This window comes from Exophiala mesophila (genome assembly GCF_000836275.1).
Source record: "Exophiala mesophila strain CBS 40295 unplaced genomic scaffold supercont1.1, whole genome shotgun sequence".
Classification (NCBI taxonomy): domain Eukaryota; kingdom Fungi; phylum Ascomycota; class Eurotiomycetes; order Chaetothyriales; family Herpotrichiellaceae; genus Exophiala; species Exophiala mesophila.
The window spans coordinates 4,954,987-4,975,130 of record NW_015622504.1 but is presented as its reverse complement, the minus strand read 5'-3'; the positions used below and the strand labels follow the sequence as shown (position 1 = coordinate 4,975,130).

Sequence of the window (20,144 nt, the reverse complement as noted above, 5' to 3'; positions counted from 1 at the left end):
CATGCTCAGTACATATTCTGAGACCAATTGATTGAAAGAAATGACTTACAGGATTTCTGATGCAAGAGAGTTGAAGTATCTCATTACCTGAGCTTGATAGCTATTTCGTTGGCCTTTCATAGGATCAGAAAAGGCTTTCCCTCGAAACGTCGCATTGAAAATGGGTAGGGAAGGCTGAAGCAATATTGATACCACAGTGAGGGAGGGGCCATGATAGGGCGGCAGCATCAACATCCAAATACAGCCTAGCTTGCTTCGAAAAGTCTTGGCAGCGTGAGCAACCTCCGAGCCTCAGACCACCAGTAATGGACCTCTTGTTACTGGACGCTTTTGGAGCTTCATTACTACGACCTCTGTTGCTATTGAAGCAGTCTCTAGAAATTCCACCTCCGCCCTCACCCTCGTACAGCTACCGCCGCAGTATCCGTCCCCTTACCACCGCCGTCATGCACGAGATCACCCCTCCCGACCCAGAAGAGCTCGGTGGAAACGTCACCAAGCCTTTCAAGTTCGTGACTGGTACGAGAGCAACCTTCATGAATAAGAGCTGGAGAGCGCAGGCTCTTCAGCGACAAGAGGAAGATTGAGAAATGGAGAAGAATGGCAGGCTAACATGTTTCTTTTTTTTCTGTTCTAGCTGGCTACGACGCCCGATTCCCCAACCAGAATCAGTACGTGGACGACCGACAAGATCCCCCTCGCAATTCCTTTCGATCACCTTAAGCTTGCCTGAACCCTCGATTCAAAGGGCTTGAAGCTTCGATTGATGATGCACGAGACGCCCAGCAATCTTTTTGGACATACTTCCGACCAGAACGCCACTCTTACTAACGTTTTCTTCCCTCTCCACTAGGACCAAGCACTGCTGGCAAAACTACGTCGACTACCATAAATGCATCCTGGCCAAGGGCGAGGACTTTAAGCCCTGCAGACAGGTGAATATTCCCCTCCCCTGAGAGCTTGAGCTATGATGTCGAAAAGAAGGTGGAAAATCGCGTGGAAGAATCAGATATCATTACCCCATGGGTTCCGAATTCTAGGCTGACGTGTGGCAATGTACACAGTTCTACCTTGCGTATCGCTCGCTCTGCCCCAGTGGCTGGGTGCAGCGATGGAACGACCAGCGTGAGGCGGGCAACTTCCCCGTTGACTTGGAACATTAGTGAAGAAACGATGGAGAGAACAAGGCGAGGAAAGCAGAACAGAGATACCAAGACGAGATGTATCAAGAAGCAGTAAAAACCCAAATCCATGTGGCAGTCTCGCCAAAGAAAAACACAAAACAAGTCACAATAAATGGTCATGGATTGTCCCACGGCACGGCGGGGTCCATCATGTGTACTTGACACTGGCGACTTTTGCATGCAGGATGATGTATGTGGAGGACAATCGGCGCCAAAGACTCAGACTCAAGACTCAATTCTCTGTACATAGCACACTATCTCGAGTTGGACGCGGTCACGCTACTCTATCTAACATATCTCTGCTGTCTTCGACAGAAATCCATCATCATGTAATACCTGTTGTGCATTCTATGCCTACCTGAATGCTTGTCATGAAGGTTTTTAGATGAGCATACATGTCGATTACGACTCGTGTCAGTATGTATGTATCTCTAGCGTCGTGGTTCGAACAAGAAACCGATTGCGGGGTGACCATGACACACGATGGGGGCACCTACAAGAGTCTTACATTGTCACGTTGGACGATGCCGCCATGGCACCTATGTTGATGATCTATTATGATCTATCACTGTTCTGTCGTTTTCGGGACGAGAACGAGTTTGGGATGCTCTTGCATGGCCCAGATGCTCTATCAATGCCTTTGGATGAATGACAGGCAAGTCGAAGAGGCGCTAGGAAAACGGCATGGCAAGGGTCCAAAGGGAGCCCTAGGCGCCGTATATACTATGTATCACCTCTTGAGTGAACTCCTCTTCAAGGCCTCCAAGAGTTCCGGACGGGTGGTGAGGTGTTGGACGGCTTGAGTATAGGTGAACCACTGTCTAGTACGTTTGTCCTTTTCAGGCCATTCTGCTCGTTCCTCGGTGACGGTGGCTTCAAAGAAGTGGTAGCTCGCCTTGGGGGCGTTTTTGGATAATGCGCCAGTGGGTCTGGTATCGGCGATGTGTCCTAAATCTTTGTCGACGTTGCATATAATGCCGGCCTCTTCCCAGGCTTCTCGACACGCAGCTGCGGATGCTGTGGCTTCGTCCAACTCCCAGCCGCCTTTAGGCAGGACCCAGCCATTTCGTCGGGTGGACTGGATGAGTAGGACGCGGCTTCGATCAGAGGAGACCGGGACAATGCCGGCAACGAGCCTCTCGCCTTTCGATCCATAACCTGGAAGCTGGTTAGCCGGGGTTCAGAATGACTCGGGGACCGGTGGGTACGTACGCTGGTTATCAGATCCGCTGCGAGAGGTCATGGAGTACTGCTTCGCCATGATTGAGACCGCAGTTTCTTTTTGTCAAACTTATGAAAGCCGAACTCAAGGTCTGGTACAGGGAGGATTAAAGTCCCTTTCAAACTTGCACACCGATGAGGGCAGAGGGACGGAAAATGAGTGGAGGATTACTGCGATACGGTGATGAAATGAATGTAAAAGACTCTCAAGGTGTTGTTCCAAGGGCGTTTGATGGGAGACGAGGAGGTAGTCGAGGACAGAGAGGCAGAGAGGCAGAGAGGCAGGAGGGTAGATGAAGATGAAGTCAAAGAGGACCCATGGTGATGGTGATGGTGGTTTGGTTGCGGTAGCGCGCAAGAGTGAGTCAAGAGCCTTCAGTCCCGTGTTAGACGGGGCTGAGGGATGAGGTTGAACGTGGGAAGGCTTTGAGAATGGGTTGAGCCATAATTTGTAGTGTGATGTTTTTTTCTATGCGGGTGGACAGTAGGAAGGTGGGCAAGGTTGCTTAGTCCGAATCCGACGTGGGAGGGCGAGGAGGTGAAGTAGGCACGAAGCTGGAAACGCCAACGCCAACGCCAACGCCAACGGGAAAGGTACGAGGCACACCTACGGTCAAGGTTTTCTAAAGTAGGAGCTTTGTGAGTGGTTAGCGCGAGGCACCGAGTTCCATGGGTACGCTTGACTCGTGACTCTTGAGTGGTGCTCTGTGCACGATATGACACAGGGTCCAGGCACGGCATGAAACCTCCCTAGTGCTGGCGCTCGTTTGCATTGAGCGAGGTGTTGGTTGAATGTAACACGGGGGAAGCTCAATTCAGCCGAAGCTTAAGTGCCTAGGTACACTCGGTTTTTACCTACAACAGTACCCAAGGTAGCTGAAAAATAGAGACCCAGTGCCTAAAATATACAAGAGCCGAGAGCCCTCGGAGTTCATAGTCATCAATCCTCGGTGCTTCGAACGGTGCCAAAGCACCCACCTGGGGGCAGAGAGTTACAGGGCCCGGAAGCATGTTCAGGCGGCGCCTAACTTACTTGTAAAGTTTGATGCACGCCATTCATTAGGTAGACATTCTTGTCATATCCGGACAACCCTCCCGAACACACTGCAAAGACGAGAAACCAGGTGCTTCAACTATCCTGTCCTGATCTATCAAGGATATCCATCGGTTGCTAGTCGAGTGATGAGATCGTGGTCGGTCCATTATGATTGTCAACCAAACCAATATAATGCGCTAGGCTCTTAGCGATGTGGACAAGCATGACTTGCAGCATCTCTGGCGTAACGACTGGCCTGAAGGGCCACAGAAATCGTTGCGCCGGGCTTTGGTTCGTTACGCCCATCTGCACCGATAACCCTCTGTCTTCCATGCATTGCACCTGGAAGCACGCGAGCCTGACACACGTGCCTATTTCAACGTTTGTACTGGTCTAAATCTCGCTGATTCTATGCCCTGACCTTGCCACAATTCCCTCCTATCCACTGCTGCCTTCTAAGTTTCCACCGCCAGTCCCCATTTCCTCAACTCAGTGCTCACGCGAGCTACTTTGACTGACAAGTTCAGTGGGGGGCTTCCTTTCCTCTCCAACCACCATTGATCAGCCTCACTTTTGGCACCGACAACCTTGTCTTTTTCTATCACCGGGTCCTTGATTGGCACCGGCTCATTGTCGTGTGCATTTGCATCCCACGCTGCTGTGCTGCAGATTGGAAAGCCCATGACTTGTCTCGATAAGTAATTTGAATTCGTCATTACCCAGGTACCTGCAGTCTGGTCAGGTGACATCACTCTTCCGTCTCATCCTCTACGAACTTGACGGCCATCGAAATTGTCGTGTGCCTGATCAATTGGACATCTGCTTTTCTCGTTTCATGCACGGCCCGTCCATCGGCAGACCGTGATCCATCTCGGCATCATGGCAAACGATATTACAATTTTGAAGCCACTTGGTAGGTTTCCGGTTTCCCTATCCAACCCGCAGGCTGATGTGCGAGGCTGGATTGATCTTGCCTCACGTGACCGCCAGTACTAACAACACACTCGTACAGGCTATCAGAGAAGGAGTCAATGTGGGTATTGCAAGACATCAGCCGGCAGTAAGTCAAATATCTGCATGTAGTCATGCAAACATGAAAGCTCACTCATCCCACTCCAGGCTCTATGTTCTATGTCTCGAGTGACAACATGCGCGTGGACCACTATCAAGAACTGATGGACAGAGGTTGGCGAAGATCTGGCACATTGTATTACAAGCCGGACCTGTTAAGGGCATGTTGTCCTCATTATACCATTAGGTAAAAGCATTGTCTCTGATCTTGCCATGCTTGGGGGCTTATTCCTTTTCCTGCCAGGCTTAAAGCCGCCGAATTCAAGCCACGTAATGAGCAGAAGAAGCCGATCAACAAGTTCAATGCCTACATTCTAGGCCCAGAATATAAGCGAAATGCGGCAATGTTATGTCCACAGAGCAGGGAGTACGTCTCGACCATGTTCTGGTTAGCGCCACGTTTATTTGAGCTGACTTGGCCAGGGAGAAGCGTCGACTCAGGGGAGTTTTTGACTTGACCTCTGCAGTTCACAAAGCTGAATACGACAATATCAAGCGACCTGTTGGTAAGAAATCATCGAAGCCAATTGAGCCAGCACACATATTCCAAGTCAACCTTGAGAGTGATTCCTTCACCGAGGAAAAGTAGGCACCGTCGTTTACCATCTTTTCTTTCTGAGGCGCTAACTAACCCCAGGTACTCAATTTTTTGCCAATACCAATTCAAAGTCCACAAAGATCCGGCCTCGCGGTGGCAAACTGCCGACTTTAAACGATTTTTGTGCTCAGGTCTGAACCAGAGAACGTTGAAGATTGCAGGCAAAACTCTCAAGCTCGGTTCTTACCATCAATGCTATCGTCTTGACGGAAAGCTCGTAGCTGTTGGTGTCCTCGATCTACTTCCTCATGCCGTAAGCTCGGTGTATCTCTTGTCAGTCCTCTGTGGTACCCGCTTAACCTTGTGCTGACGATATAGCTATGATCCTGACTATTCTCACTTGAACTTTGGCAAGCTTAGCGCCCTTCGAGAAATTGATCTTGCACTCCGTGGAGGCTATGAATATTACTACATGGGTTTGTATTCTTCTTGCTCTACAGATTTTAGCTCATTCGTGACAAGGTTATTACATACACTCGTGTATCAAAATGCGGTACAAGGCGACATACCGTCCCAGCTTCCTTCTCGGTAAGTATTGCTCAGGCCTAGCCTCGACTCCCTCCTCACATTAATCTAGATCCCGAAACACACGAATGGAACCTCTTCGATGATGATTATCAGCAGAAACTCGACCAAAACAACTACTTCTCTCCTTCGAGGTATCGAAGTCAGGGAGCGGACGTGGCGCTACTCGGTCAGGCACAACCAACACAGCTGTCTCTTCCTACGCAAAATGCCCCAGAAACTACAAAAGAGAGAGCCAAGAACTTTGGCGATGATGACGAGCTGGAATTGGACGAGGCAGGCAGTGATGAAGAGGATGCCGAAATTCCAGAAGGATCCTTATTCGATTACAATATCCCAGGGGTTCTGACCAAAGAACAAGTACAAGATTTAGACCTTGACCATTGGAAGCTTGTCGTCAGAGATATGTTGATTGATCTGGAGGTGAGATTTGGACTTGCCTAACATTAATTATGCTCAGATACTAACAGAACAGGATCTACGAGGCTGGGAGGAGTCCAAGCTCGACGATTCTGGATCTATCAAAGGAATTGCCGCTGAAGTCATTGCAGCAACCGGCCCAAAACTCCTCGAACATTCTGCTCTGAGCCTGTTCTGAATCATGATCGTTTTCGTGATTCAGCTGTGTCACCAATGACGCATTGAACAAACAGGTCTCGTCACATCTCTAGACTCATCCAACGATCAGCACAAAAGCCCAGTCATGTAGGGGGTTATAAGCGCTCGATGTCTCCCTTTCAAATGATCCTTCTTTTTCTACCACCACCGGCATTCAAATATCATCGTCCCCGAATCGATTTTCACCCCAGATCATACCCAGCGGGTCATAACCTTGGATATACACCACCAGTAACCATAACCATGACGAAAGACGAGAATGCATGGCCTCATTGTGGACCGTATGGTCCACCATACCCTCAACCTCATTACCGGGTACGTTCCTACGAACGCCTTCGACCACCAGCGGAAAACCCGGAGGGAACCAAAGTAAGTCTATTGATGCCGATGGGCCATTCCCTTGGCCTCACTAATTGCCACAATTACCTGCTTTTTGGGAATGGGACGGATTCAGCTAAACAAGATTTTGTTGTAATAGGAAGGAGAGACTGGCCCCCAAGGCGACGAGAAAGACAAGAACTCCGGCGGTGATGGATCTTCAAAGACTGAAGAGACCAAGACCGAAGGAGAGGATAAGGCTAAGGAAGGCGACAACAAGTAATCTACGAGACTAAGCCCGATATCTCGACCAATTCGACATTGTATATCTCGAAATGGGCCGCAGGTACTAGGCATCTCCTGAACTGAGATGTCAAAAACCAGGAAACCTTTCGATCCCGGAAGGCCATCCCAAGTTGCCAACTGACGGAGCTAGAGTGATCATGCTTCGATGATTACAGGCCAATAGGCTAGATGATGGTCTATCCATCAATGAACTATATAGAATCCAAATGAGCATTCGTTTCCAAATCATAAGATTATCTAAGATATCTTTGACATCATCATCATGAAATGGCAAAGGGCTTGTTCTCGCACGTGCTTCTGCGTCGTTTTCTCATATCGTATATTTAGCCATTATATCTCCAGCTCCAATTTCTTGCTCATCATGCTCAGAAGCCCGTTTACGGATAAAACAATCTTAAGAATCGAATAGCATTCTGCATAATGACAAACTCGCCTCAACATATCTGTGGTGCGACATGAGAACGGGGTTCATACAAAGGTGACAAACAAGCAAGTCAAACGATTCAGTCTGTCACTTCTTACAAGAGGCGCTCTGATTTCGTAGAATATGAGTCGACGATATAATCTGTGAGTATCTCGGACAAGTTTGATATACAAACATAATAATGTCCTGTCATATATCTCCTACAGAGTGAATAATGAAGGGTGAGACTGGGTGACTCTTGTTCACTAAATGACATCGATTCATTTCTCATGAATCATCCCTACAAGAAATCTGACTCTGGCCATTTTGCAACAGTCTGTCACAAGACTTTTGATCTCTGATTTCGACTGCAGTCACAGTTTCCTTCTTAATCTTTGACTTTGATCCTATCTTCTCCCTCTTTTGGGTTTCTCATCTTGAGAGTATTTTTGACAATCTCCTCAAGTATTCGAACCCACTTCTTGCAAAGAACGAGACAATTGATCACAGTTCAACAACCATGAGACTCACCGCCTTACTTTCGATCTTTCTCTTCTACTCGTCGGTCCTGTCCGGCCGTGTTGGGGACGATCCAGACACGACCGTGCATTCGACCACGACCCTTCATTCTACTGTCACCGTCGGTCACTATAACGGCCCAACCTCAAGACCTTGGGCATTCCCCCTTGCCGGCGGAGGACCGAAATGGCAATGGAGAGGATCTCACGGTTTTGGTAGCAGCAACCATGCGGTTGGTGTCAGACAACGTGACGGTAGCAGCCATGACCATGATGGTGAACATAAGGTGGTGGAGATCCAGGACTTTGAAGGTATGTCTTGTCTGAGCTAACTGATGTTAAAACTGTTCTAGCGAATTTCCGCTTCCTAGGACTAACACTCGCTGGTCAGAAAATACACCTACCAAAACATGGCCAATGACCCAGGGCGACCTTCCCACAACTACTTTCGTCCGTTCAACTGTTTACTCCACAACAACTGGGACGAAGACAGTATCATTCAGTTCTCATATCCCAGTAGACTTGTTCAGACGAACTCCGCATTGTCAGGCAGGCTACAACATCTGCAAGGATGAGAAGTCGTGTTGTCCGGACGGGACTTATTGTGGAACGGACGTGTCGGGGCGATATGGCTGCTGCGCAGTTGGTGCAACCTGTACAGGGCTCGTGGGCAATCCCGGGTCTGTGTCAGTGTGGCTAACATCCACAGCCCAGCCCGTCAGCAATGCAGCAAGATCCAACTATCGACCGGCACCCTTCTTTGGTCTACTCACATCTCTGGTCAAGACCACATTTGGGGCGAGCGTGCCGGATGCCAACAGCTGTTCTGAAGGCGATGAAGTCGCAAACCCTGCTGCCAGAGCGGACCTGGTGAAACGATCGGAACATGTGACCAGGAAATATCATCACCATCATCATAACAACACCGCAATCTCTCTCAGACCACACAGAATGTTCAGCATGCTTGCGCCATGGCTGAGCGTTGGGACAGCATCACGGCATATGCCCGACCCTAGAACCGAGAATGGCGGGTTAAAGGTCAAGAATCGTGAAGTCGCCGATCATGAAGCCAGTGAAAATGGACACTACGTCGGCCAAAATGATCACGCTGTCAAGGGAGTTGTCGATGTGCCTTGCATCAAGGTGGAGAGAGATGTTGATGCAGAGCAGAGCAAAAATGCCAATGAGGCTCTTGGACTGGGCAGTGCACTAGTTTCTGCATGGGAAAAGGCGAAGGAGATTTGGTCCTAGGCGTATAATCCCGGTGAAGGCTTCTGCTCCTACTTCAGTTGGTTAGGGGCAGGAGTTTTCTTGACACTATGGTCGCTGTCTTCCCTGGCGTTGATGACAGCAAGCTGGACTCTGACCCCGGGAAATCGAAGTAACATCCATTTCACATTATTTGGATGACTGATTGTATGGCATAATATTTGCAAATCTATCAAATGGCATAAGATTTCTCTTAGGATAGGTCAATGTTGAGTTGAATGTCGTCTCCAAGGGATCTGGCACTAAATTCCCCAGACCACGTGACGAATCTCCGGTCTCTCCACTTCTTTTGTAGGAAGGAAGGCAGTGGGGGAAAATTTGTCCTCATCGTACCTTCTTCATCTCGGAAAGTTCAACACACTGATCACACACACCACAATCCAGCTCATCCACACATTCAACACAGGCATTCTTTTCACAATGCTTCGAAAACAGCTCCTCCGCCAGTCACGCGCCGTGTCTGAGGCCTTCACATCAACATCGGCGTCATCATTGCCTCAGCTACGCCGAGCTCACTTCTCCTCTTCGCCGCTCACTGCTTCCCTTCGACCAAGTCCTTCCTCCACATTGCCTTCACGATGGGTGTCTCGAAGATACCAATCAACGGACGCGGAGAAGAAAACTCAAGAGGAGACTCCTGCTACAGATGATGCCAAATCCCCCGAGCAAGCAAAGGAAGATGCTCACAAGGCCGAACTTGAAAAGAAGAACAAGGAAATCATTGACCTCAAGGTACGTGGCCAGCTACTATCGCCCCAGCTCACGACACAGCGAGCTGCAAGTCCTGTTGCTTGATAAGCTAATAAAATGTTTTCGCCTTTACAGGACAAATATCTACGCTCTGTGGCGGATTACCGCAATTTGCAAGATCGGACAAAACGAGACATGGATTCGGCACGACAATTTGCCATTCAAAAATTCGCAGCCGACCTTCTCGAATCAATAGACAACCTGGATCGAGCATTGACAGCTGTGCCTGATTCAGCCCTTGGAAAATCCGACGGCACCTCCACCACTTCCACTGAATCCACCGGTGAAGGTTCATCATCCACACCAGACAAAGATCTAGTCGCTCTACATTCAGGCTTGCGCATGACAGAAGAGATTCTCCTCAACACACTGAAGAAACACGGTCTCGAAAGATTCGACCCAACAGAAGGCAGCGGGCGAAAATTCGACCCCAACACCGACGAGGCCACATTTTTCACCAAGGTCGATGGCAAAGAAGATGGCGACGTCTTCTTCGTCCAGAGCAAAGGCTTCAAGCTGAATGGACGGGTCATTCGAGCTGCAAAGGTCGGCGTGGTCAAGAATTCCTAAACTTGGCACATTCCCGAGAAGGAAACACAAACTTTACAGACGAGAAACACTCAGCCCAAGAGGAATCTCCCATTCACTTGGCCATGAGATCTCTTCCCTTTGGGTACACCAGGTCACAGACGACCATACACTTCTCTCACCGACTCACATACCTACCTACCGACTGACCCATCGATCGACCGACCGAGGAAGCGACCACTGTCGACTTACCTCGTCTCGCGTCAACCTGACCTTCCACTCCAAAAATGGCCTCAAGAATAGCTGCTGGCCGAGGGCGATGAAAGATACCCTTTTACTTGTACAAAACAATAACCACACACTGCCATGTCCCTTGGAAAGAATACTCAATCCTCGCATGGCCTCTGACGAACACACACACACATACTGAACTCTGTGATGGGAACTATGGGGTCGGAATAGCAAACTAGACGTTTGTCCCTTTGGTTGTAGCATTGGGAAAGGAGTCTTTTGAACTGAGCCTGCAAATCCAAGCGAGGAATTCCATGTTCTTGTGGATTGTCATATTACTCTATATATACTCTGGCAAGGTATCCTGTAGATCAGACGGCTAACATGTCCCGTCGATAAACAATTAACTTTTTTTCTGCTCTATCTATCTTCACATGCTTGTAACCAGAAGAGTCGAGATGTTTTGTACACGGTTGCGGTTTCGCCATGATGCCACGTAGAATACTTTTAATCGTACACGCCCGAATAGTCCCATCACCTGAGCTCCACGTTAAGCGAATTTTGAAGGCGTTGGCTGACTTGCTCGTGCATGGTGTTGACTTCGTCGTTGGTCAAAGTCCGCTCCAGACTGCGGTAGTTGATGCGATAACAGAGACTTTTTCGACCACTCGAATTAACAAATTCATCGACGAGCGTCACGTCCTCAGCCAGAGCGCCGGCCACGTCACGGACAATTTCCATGACGTCGTTTTCATGGAACGCTGCTGGCTGAGTTTCACCAGGCGATGCCTTCGTCGCATCACCGCCAGCTGCGGCTGCTCCGGTCGAAGAAGATGGATCAGGATGAATGGGCGACGATGCTGCTGGGGATGGATTGATCCAAAAGGAAATGTCCTTATAGCAGGCCGGGTATTTGCTAAAGGGTTCGAACCGAGAGATCTTGCCCCGAGTGAATTGGTTGAGGAATCGGGGATCTGTGGACCAGAAAAGCCGGATGTCAGGGATGTTGAACAAGAGCATGGCGAATCGTTCAATGCCCAAACCCCATGCCCAGGCGATGTGATGGCGCAAACCGGCGTTGTTGAGAATGGGCTGCTGCACAACACCAGAGCCAAGTAGCTCAAGCCAGTCACCGTTGTAGAGAACCTCCAGCTCAAAAGACGGCGAGGTAAAGGGGAAATACGCTTCAATCCAGCGGCCTTTCAGTTCAGACTGTGGCTGCGTGGAAGCGCTAGGTGAGGCGGCGCGAGCAGCGGAGAAGATAGTGCGTGTAAGATGTTCCAGGCTCCGTTTCAAGTGTCGAACAACGGCATTGACTTCGTCCGGATGATGTTCCAGCTGCATCGGGTTCTTCTCTGGGTAGAACGAGGCGGCTTGATCACTGAAACGAGCCTCATGAATGGGGATGGTGGTGATGTCACTGAGAATTGTATTAAGACGCTCGCGCTCGTGGCCATAACGGTCCATCTTGGGGACGTTGGGATCAAACCGTGGGAGGCCCCAAATCCTAGCGCCTTCCATCTGGTGGAAGATCGGGAAATGGGACCTGTCGATTGCGTCTCGACGATAGACATCGGCGCAGATGGTATAGCCTGTGGCGCCATTTGGATCTGTGGAGAGTGCTTTGAATGCGTCGTGTTGGTGGGCTGAGGTATGAGTTCGCAAAAGATGAGACGAGTTGATGTAGTAAGTGTCGGTACGACTTCGACCAGGATGATCAGCAGGAAAACCAAGGACATCAAAATTGTCGGCGACAGTGACAACTGGATCAGCAACCGTATAGTGATTGTAAGTTGGTGAGGCAAAGCATGACTCTATCAACTCTCGAGTGATGGAGAGGGGGTGGTTTGGATTCGCATACAGATTTCTGCCGACGAGGTCGAGGATGGATTGTGAAACGTTGGTTGTAGCATCGAAGAGATATGGTTTCCCCAAAATTTTGGCCCCGGACAATCCAGGATTGACGTGGACAATCTTGTTGCCCTGGTCCAAGTCAAGAAGAATTTGTCGTAGTTGTTTTTCACGATCATCTTGATGCTCGGAGGATGACTTTGCTTCCGAGGCTGATGCGGCAGCTGTCTTTTCCGGGTCGACTTGCTGTGGGAGAGGGGTGGATTGATCAGGGAAGGGAGTTGCGGAGGACTCGGACGAAGTTGCTTGAGTGCTGGACCATCTTGAGCATGTTGACGATGCGTATGGATATGGTATGAGCTTTTGGGGAGGGGAAGGTGAAGAGATGCGTGCGGCCCGCGCTGCACGGATGAAGGCGCCGGTGTGACGCAGCTTCATCTCGTCAAAGGAACGGGGAAGCCGAGTTGGAGGGAGTGAAGGGCCGATGGACTGCGAAGGGTGCCGTGCCGTGCAGTTTGGTGTAGTTTGCTATAGTGTAGTGCGGTTGTGGTCAGGTGTTTTGTGGATACGCAACTTTTGCTTGGGGAGCTACGATCAGCCGCGAATTGCTCCTTCCAGTTCAGACCCCAGACGCGTCGAGGCGTTCTTGGGCGCTGCTCCTCCCCGGTCCTCGGTTATTGGTTTCCTAGGATGGGAAAGAATACTTTCGAGGGAAGGAGCCACCCTGTTCCCGGTCCTATCCAGTCTTTGCACGAGGCTGAGAATCTCACGAACCTCATTTATCAGATGTTTGCATGGCGTTCACAATTTCTGGGTACCAGTAATGGAGAGTTCCGGTTAATTCTGGCCTGCTGCGAAACGGCCACGGCCCGACTGGCCGACCTCGGGCTGCATCTCGAAAAGCCAGTGCATCCAATGCACCAAGATTCGTCTCGGAACCACTAGTCTTTCGTCATCCACTCCCGGAAGCAGCACGCACCCTCCGAACTTCGCGCATACTATCGGCACTGGGCGGACGAGGCCTAGTTTCTTGCTGGAACTTTTTGGAGTATCTCCGCGATTGCTCCAGGAGCCAAATGCGTAACACTCGTTTGTAAAACGCCCTTTTAACCTTTCAGTCGAGTCATCGCTTTCGCTTTTCCCTATATCCTCAGCAGAGTCCTGTCGCCTGCCTACGCATTTGTTACCTATCGAAAATCCCCCCTTGTCCCTATCGACGACCGTTCGTCCAATGGAGCCATGTCCACAACCGCTCTCCCTGCGTCCAAGTCGCTGCAACATGTCGACAAACCACAGAAGAAGTCTCAAGCCCTGAGATATCCTTTCTGGTTCGGCGGCAGTGCAGCTTCTCTAGCTGCCGTGGTCACTCATCCCTTGGATCTAAGTAGGGTATCCTAGCTTCTCATCCTTGTACCTTATTAACAAATTTGCGCAGTCAAAGTCCGCCTCCAAACACGAACGGCGCAAGCTCCAAAGACGACCCTTGGGACCGTCGCCTTCGTCTTTCGAAATGAGGGAGTTCTTGGTCTATATGCGGGCCTCTCCGCGGCCCTTCTTCGTCAATTGACGTACTCGACTGTTCGCTTCGGCGTCTACGAAGACCTCAAAACGCGATTCGCTCCAATACCCACCGAGTCAAATCCTAAACCACGACAATCTCTTTTGAATCTTGTTCTCATGTCATCGGCTGCAGGATTCCTGGGAGGCATTGCTGGGAATCCAGGTGACGTACTCAACGTCCGAATGCAGTCAGATGCGAGCAAGCCACTGGACCAGCGACGAAATTATAAGCATGCGCTTGATGGGTTGATTCGCATGATCCGTGAAGAAGGCCCGGCGAGCATCTTCCGCGGCGTCGAGGCCAACAGCGCAAGAGCACTTCTCATGACTTCGTCACAACTCGCGTCATATGATGTCTTCAAACAGATGTGTCTCCAAAAGTTGGGTATGTCGGACAACCTTGGCACTCACTTTACAGCATCACTCGCCGCTGGATTCGTGGCTACGACCATCTGTTCTCCGGTGGATGTGATCAAGACTCGAGTCATGAGTGCTGGTGAAAAAGTCTCGATCTTGACTCTATTGACCAAAGCCACCAGAAAGGAGGGTCTGCTGTGGATGTTTAGAGGATGGGTACCCAGTTTCATCCGACTGGGGCCTCAGACCATTTGCACCATGGTCTTTTTCGAGCAACACAAAAAATTGTACAGAAAATGGAAAGGGGTGGACGAGTGATTACTATTGCAACGCGTCTCGGATTTTCATTTCCAAAGGCGTTTCAAAATGGTTGCAGCGACACGACCACAGCACGAGGTGTCATGGCAGCCATATGAAGCTGATCTTAGCATAGGCACGGCGTTGATTGATGGGCATGAGTGACATGGGCTTGCCATCCGTTAAAATAATGTTGATGCGCCCGCACCCTTCGCATGATATTAGGTCATTTTCTGCTTTCTGTCTTGTTTTGGTGATTTGTAGGGTGGAATAGTCGGCCACGTGATCTATCCGACTTGAATTTCTTTCTTTCCAGCCTCATCTTGAACATCCCAAGAGAAAGTGAGGCTTGGTTCAAAGACCCAGCATGCGCCGTACCCCTCTTATAATCTCCCATAGCCGTCCTTGAGCTCACGCAGTCCAACTGGCTGTGCTCTGCAAATTTCAACGCCTTGAACCCTCTGTTCTACTCCAGACAAACAAGAGGTGCTTTAGTCCGGTCCCGGCAAATATTGCTTAATGATGTTCCCAAAGTTAAACACCTCTTACATCAACTCCACCGGTGGTCTCGATGTATGCTCCAAGATCTTTTTTTCTGGTTGGTCCAATTCCACATCGGAGTCATCCTCGGTCTCCAACATCACTGCTGGAAGAGCCGGACTATCTCCGTGATCCTTGGGGTCATATATCAGTGTTGCGCTGCGACTTCGCAATTTCATCGGCGATGCTGTGTCAGTCGTCGGCGAGGTTTCAACGGAGATACCCGATCGTGTTCGTGAGTGATTTGGTTGCAAAGACTTGGCCGTGGCGGGTTCTTCTTCGCTTGTATCGCCAGACTCATCGGGGGTGAATGTGGTGGTAAGTTTGCCACTGAGTTTTGCTAGTTTGCTGGCCAGGTCGTCGGCGTGGACCAGCTTGTTAGGTGGGTCCTCTGTTCTCATTTCCCAACCTACAGGTGGACTCGGTGGTGGAGAGATGAAGAAGAGTCGGCCAGCGTCGGGGCGGTCAAGGTATTTCTTCTCATCGCCAATCGGTGTAGGTTCACCAAAGTAACACTTGGCGACTGAGTGGCCGAGGAATGCGGTTCCGTCAATGACTTGCCGGACTTGAATTGCAGCATCTATGTCGTGGAATGAACAGATGATGCGGTGCATAGATTTCAACGGGGAGAATGAGTTGAGTTCTGCGATGGAGTTGATGTGTTGGCGGATCGTCGCGAGGGAGGCGGGGTGGAAGATTTTGGCATCGTCAAGTCGAGTGATCAGAAGGGTGTTTGAAGGCGGGGCAGGTTGTGAGAGGGGTGGGAGATTCGATAGATCTAGGGATAATGGAGAGTGTGATCGCTTCTTGTGGAGGGACGCAGGAGAGGAGGGGGCAGAAAGAGGTGGTGAAGCCGCAGACGAGATATTCTGGGTTTGTAGTGGTGACACTGCTTGCTGGGTGGGTTGAGCCATGGTAATATTGGCAAGGGAACGACGCAGTGACACAGAGAATATGGGGATTGTATGGAGGAGTGGCACAAGAATGTGAGGCGTGAGAAGAAAGAGGGAACGACCGTAAGATATGATACAGGCCTGTGTAGGATGATGGAGGCGCAGTCAACGTTCAAGGCATAGTCGTACTCGGACGTAACGGGGTGGAAGTCGCTGCCAAATACTCTAGCGTAGAACTGGTGAACCTGGGATGCGTTAGAATGCAAAGTGGCGATGAGGATGAGTGGATTCGGTCTGGTCGGTGACAAGGATTCTAGACTGACAAACTGTGCCACTGTCGTCGTTGTCGTTGTTGGAGGCGAGTGTGGCGGAGGAAACCAGTGACAGCGAGGCAGGTGCCTGCACCAGCCACAAAGAGGCGCCAATCCGGACTTCCCCGGCTGATCTTGGTGGCTTGGGATGGCGGGAGGGAACAACAATTCTCCGTTCCTTTTCATCCTTGCCTGTCACGTGTGAATTTGTGTCTGCTGCCTCTGAACACAACACGACCTACATCATCAACTACGTATTATTTGTGATACCTAACTTCCTTTAGGTAGGAACTGCTTCCTGTAGTGACCACATGATCCATCGTGATTGCCAAAAGCGGTCAGTGGGATTGCCTATCTGTAAAGTGTGACTTCCCTTTTCTTTCAAAGAAAAGAAACGTGACTTTGCCATCACCCAAGTCACCCCACACTCCCACTTTCTTCCTACTTGTTGAATACTACGCAAATATCCCAAGATCAATTGAAATCGCCTCGTACGTAAATGGTAGGTTAAAAGAGACTCATAAGGCAATAATGACCGTAACTTCACCGAATTAAATCCACAGGGCAAAAGACAACCACTGGCTACAGCCCAACCTGGACATTCTTGCGGGTCGAATTGCAGCGAATTGGAAATTCCCCCTCGTTGCAGACTTCTGCCCCGCTCAGAAAACAAAAAATTTCGACAACCAGTTGTTGGATTCGTTTGTACCTGGCTCTATTTCCACCTTTCACGCGGCCCGGTACCAATCTTGCGTGGTTGACCTTTTTGGTGAAGCAGATTGATTGCTTGAATGTAACAAGTCTCGCTGCCTAACTACTTCTTCATCCTGTCTCTCTTTCGTTCTCTCTACCGTTGTCCACGACTGCTCTTCCTCACTCACCGTCAACCTCACCACTTTCGCTACTTCAACTTCTCACACCCACTCAAAATGTCCGAAATCACACACCCCACCATCAAAGGTCGGTGACGAACGCACCCCTCACGCAGCTACTCTTTGACTAACCTGCTTTTCATGACAGATGGCTGGTTCAGAGAAATCTCCGACATGTGGCCAGGCCAGGCCATGATCCTCAAGGTCAACCAGGTCCTTCACCACGAGAAGTCCAAATACCAAGACGTCCTGGTCTTTGAGAGCAGTGATCATGGCACTGTCCTTGTCCTTGACAACGTCATCCAATGCACCGAACGAGACGAGTTTTCTTATCAAGAGATGATCACACACTTGGCAATGAACTCTCATCCCAACCCCAAGTCCGTTCTTGTCATTGGTGGCGGTGACGGCGGTGTTCTGCGTGAGGTTGTCAAGCACGAGACGGTTGAAAAGGCCATCCTCTGCGACATTGACGAAGCTGTCATCCGCGTCAGCAAGAAATACTTGCCCGGCATGTCCATTGGCTATCAACATCCTGCCGTCGAGACCTTTATCGGCGATGGTTTCAAGTTTCTGGCAGACCGTAAAGATGAATTCGACGTTATCATCACCGACAGCAGTGATCCTGAAGGCCCAGCAGAGTCTTTGTTCCAGAAACCTTATTTTGAGCTTCTCTACGGAGCCTTGAAAGAGGGTGGTGTCATTACTACCCAAGGTTGTGCGCTCCCATCCTCCCCACCCACAATAGTTGTTGATGAGCAGTTGTGCTCCAGTCTACCCTATTCAAACTGTGACAATCATGTACTGACTTGTGTCTCTCTCCAGCTGAAAACCAATGGCTTCACCTTCCACTCATCACCAAGCTCAAGAAAGATTGCAAGGAAGTCTTCCCCGTCGTCGAATACGCCTACACCACCATCCCCACCTATCCTTCCGGCCAGATTGGATTCATGGTTTGTTGCAAGGACCCCTCTCGCAACGTCAAGGAGCCTCTCCGCACATGGACCCCCGAGGAGGAAGAGAAGCTGTGCCGATACTACAACAAGGAGATCCACAAAGCCAGCTTCGTCCTGCCCACTTTTGCCCGCAAGCACCTCAACTAAGCACGCAAACTCCTACATGGGCCCCGACACGGACTCAAAGCCTCTCAACTGAGTCACTTCTTCATTTGTAATTCAAGCATGATACCAGGTCAAGCGTTTTTCTTTCTTCCCTACGGCTGTGTTGATCTCAGCCTTGACATCTTGTGGATCGATTCTTGGGCCGTTTGCGGCAGATGTACTTCTGTTGCCATGAGATTTGCAGATCATGGGAATTCTTTACAACCGACAAGACCGACATATGCATAGAAACATTGAACCAAAAAAATTATCGGGAGTTTGCACACGAATTTGCCGTTCCCAGATACAGTATGCTAGATGATGAGAGACGAACAAGGACTGTGGTAGAACCAATCCAAACAGCGATAACGCAATCTGTTTCAAGACACAATTCCGAGCCACTCTTTTTGGAACTGGCTTGCAGGGATCATTGAGCCCTGTGTGCCTGTACGCTTTTCCACAGCACATGCTTTCTGCTCATGACTTCACAAATAGTGGAAACCCTCCAAAATGATGTCACGACGTGATCATAGAACTCTATCAACTCTGATTTGTTCACCCCGGCGAGGCAGAGTATTTAGACCATCGAGATGATATTAAACATGGGCGAACTCTCATCTTCTTTTTTCCTAAAGGTTCATCTATTGCGATTTCCTCATACGAGACAATACCCACAAGGAGCTACTACGATTCCAATCCCCAAAGCATTATCCTTCAATAGTCAACAATCAAACCATCATGTCTTATGCTGCAAATTCCAGGGCCCCCCAACTCGACCCCTCGAAAGTCTCTCAAGAACCCACAGGAGCTGTGACTTCTGACTCCCTAGCTGCTGATTCAATCAAGCAAGGTGGTGGGTTTGCCCAAAACGACAATGCTGTCCCACTGTCAGTCAAGGGAGCCTCGTCGACTTTAAACACCACAGACACCTCGGCCGCGAGCGCTCTCCATCCGGCACCTTCTGGTGCCGCACGCGAGCAACAGGACGCTATGGGTGCGGGTCCAGATGAGCGTGGCACGACCGGACTCAAGCTTGACGCTCTGGACGACCCTCAATTCAGCGGCACTCACTCCCTGCAAGGGTATTCTGGAGGACCCTCCACTAAGACCATTGGCTCGTCTGCAAGCACTGGACCAGCAGGTGCTTCAGATTTTGGAGCCACCACTACATCAACGTCTGGAACACCTGCCTCTGGTACTTCCAACATCACATCTTCGTCAGCAACAGCAACGTCCAATGCCTCTGCTGGGGCCGGTGTTCGACCGCATGTCCCCACTGCGCCTAATTACACAGGCGCCGTAACAGGGGATATTGCTCCGTCTGGGACATTCAAGCCCAAAGGGTCCAACTTGGATGATGCCGACCTGACAGATAGTATCCCCAAGACCAAGACGTTCACTGGCAATGTAGGTGGGGTCAACGACCCTGGTCGTTTGGCCGAGCGAGACTTCGAAGGAGTCAACACTGAGCCTACTCAGGAGTCTAGTCAAAGTGGCACCGCAGGAGGTCGTCAGAGAGCCGGCGAGCTGGAAGTGGGTGGTAAATTCAGTGCGTTGGAGAGTGAGAGAGCCTAGAGATCTTGGTCATGTAATATCAAAAGTACAGGGAGTCTTCCATGGGCATCATTAGTTCATCAAGGTCTGCATTATGAGTTGCAAGGATATAAAACACATGTTAGCATGGTTCTGAAGCATGAAAAGGCTATGAATGCACATCTTTCTAGGCATGCCTCCAAAAAATAAGCGCCAATCCTCGTATTCTTACAGGCGGTTGGACGCCCGAGGGG

The 20,144-nt window shown here is 50.0% G+C and overlaps 11 protein-coding genes across 12 annotated transcripts; 8 read left to right on the top strand and 3 right to left on the bottom strand.

Moving 5' to 3' along the window:
- Window positions 1–305: 305 nt before the first annotated feature.
- Window positions 306–1,543, top strand: PV10_01589 (uncharacterized protein; the record flags this gene model as incomplete). The annotated part of the gene is made up of 4 exons (XM_016365814.1): window positions 306–519; window positions 638–671; window positions 854–935; window positions 1,065–1,543. The coding sequence occupies 4 exons, from the start codon at window positions 306–308 to the stop codon at window positions 1,161–1,163; spliced, it is 429 nt and encodes a 142-aa protein (XP_016229463.1). The 3' UTR covers window positions 1,164–1,543.
- Window positions 1,404–2,971, bottom strand: PV10_01588 (uncharacterized protein). Its single transcript, XM_016365813.1, has 2 exons — window positions 2,397–2,971; window positions 1,404–2,342 (listed from the first exon to the last, which is right to left on the bottom strand). The coding sequence occupies exons 1-2, from the start codon at window positions 2,443–2,445 to the stop codon at window positions 1,915–1,917; spliced, it is 477 nt and encodes a 158-aa protein (XP_016229462.1). The 5' UTR covers window positions 2,446–2,971; the 3' UTR covers window positions 1,404–1,914.
- Window positions 2,972–4,320: 1,349 nt separating this feature from the next.
- Window positions 4,321–6,233, top strand: PV10_01587 (uncharacterized protein; the record flags this gene model as incomplete). Its single annotated transcript, XM_016365812.1, has 10 exons — window positions 4,321–4,354; window positions 4,454–4,501; window positions 4,561–4,699; window positions 4,757–4,879; window positions 4,936–5,097; window positions 5,150–5,383; window positions 5,429–5,526; window positions 5,573–5,638; window positions 5,688–6,058; window positions 6,111–6,233. The coding sequence occupies 10 exons, from the start codon at window positions 4,321–4,323 to the stop codon at window positions 6,231–6,233; spliced, it is 1,398 nt and encodes a 465-aa protein (XP_016229461.1).
- Window positions 6,234–6,496: 263 nt separating this feature from the next.
- On the top strand, window positions 6,497–6,854 carry PV10_01586 (uncharacterized protein; the record flags this gene model as incomplete). The annotated part of the gene is made up of 2 exons (XM_016365811.1): window positions 6,497–6,622; window positions 6,732–6,854. The coding sequence occupies 2 exons, from the start codon at window positions 6,497–6,499 to the stop codon at window positions 6,852–6,854; spliced, it is 249 nt and encodes an 82-aa protein (XP_016229460.1).
- Window positions 6,855–7,800: 946 nt separating this feature from the next.
- On the top strand, window positions 7,801–9,049 carry PV10_01585 (uncharacterized protein; the record flags this gene model as incomplete). The annotated part of the gene is made up of 2 exons (XM_016365810.1): window positions 7,801–8,110; window positions 8,508–9,049. The coding sequence occupies 2 exons, from the start codon at window positions 7,801–7,803 to the stop codon at window positions 9,047–9,049; spliced, it is 852 nt and encodes a 283-aa protein (XP_016229459.1).
- A 362-nt stretch (window positions 9,050–9,411) lies between these two features.
- On the top strand, window positions 9,412–10,999 carry PV10_01584 (uncharacterized protein). Its single transcript, XM_016365809.1, has 2 exons — window positions 9,412–9,799; window positions 9,893–10,999. Exons 1-2 carry the CDS (start codon window positions 9,488–9,490, stop codon window positions 10,385–10,387), a joined length of 807 nt encoding a protein of 268 aa, XP_016229458.1. The 5' UTR covers window positions 9,412–9,487; the 3' UTR covers window positions 10,388–10,999.
- Window positions 10,992–13,171, bottom strand: PV10_01583 (phenylalanine-tRNA ligase). The gene has a single exon (XM_016365808.1). The coding sequence runs from the start codon at window positions 12,863–12,865 to the stop codon at window positions 11,111–11,113; it is 1,755 nt and encodes a 584-aa protein (XP_016229457.1). The 5' UTR covers window positions 12,866–13,171; the 3' UTR covers window positions 10,992–11,110.
- Window positions 13,172–13,500: 329 nt separating this feature from the next.
- PV10_01582 (uncharacterized protein) lies at window positions 13,501–14,849 on the top strand. Its single transcript, XM_016365807.1, has 2 exons — window positions 13,501–13,811; window positions 13,863–14,849. Exons 1-2 carry the CDS (start codon window positions 13,667–13,669, stop codon window positions 14,660–14,662), a joined length of 945 nt encoding a protein of 314 aa, XP_016229456.1. The 5' UTR covers window positions 13,501–13,666; the 3' UTR covers window positions 14,663–14,849.
- Window positions 14,636–16,398, bottom strand: PV10_01581 (uncharacterized protein). The gene has a single exon (XM_016365806.1). It carries the CDS (start codon window positions 16,093–16,095, stop codon window positions 15,187–15,189), a length of 909 nt encoding a protein of 302 aa, XP_016229455.1. The 5' UTR covers window positions 16,096–16,398; the 3' UTR covers window positions 14,636–15,186.
- A 493-nt stretch (window positions 16,399–16,891) lies between these two features.
- PV10_01580 lies at window positions 16,892–18,755 on the top strand. Of its 2 annotated transcripts, XM_016365805.1 has the most exons (3): window positions 16,892–17,345; window positions 17,406–17,972; window positions 18,083–18,755. In XM_016365805.1, the coding sequence occupies exons 1-3, from the start codon at window positions 17,315–17,317 to the stop codon at window positions 18,358–18,360; spliced, it is 876 nt and encodes a 291-aa protein (XP_016229454.1). In that variant the 5' UTR covers window positions 16,892–17,314; the 3' UTR covers window positions 18,361–18,755. The 2 variants fall into 2 exon arrangements, with proteins under 2 accessions (XP_016229454.1, XP_016229453.1); XM_016365804.1 differs by having other exon boundaries at window positions 17,406–18,755.
- Window positions 18,756–18,910: 155 nt separating this feature from the next.
- PV10_01579 (uncharacterized protein) lies at window positions 18,911–20,071 on the top strand. The gene has a single exon (XM_016365803.1). It carries the CDS (start codon window positions 19,096–19,098, stop codon window positions 19,930–19,932), a length of 837 nt encoding a protein of 278 aa, XP_016229452.1. The 5' UTR covers window positions 18,911–19,095; the 3' UTR covers window positions 19,933–20,071.
- Window positions 20,072–20,144: the final 73 nt, after the last annotated feature.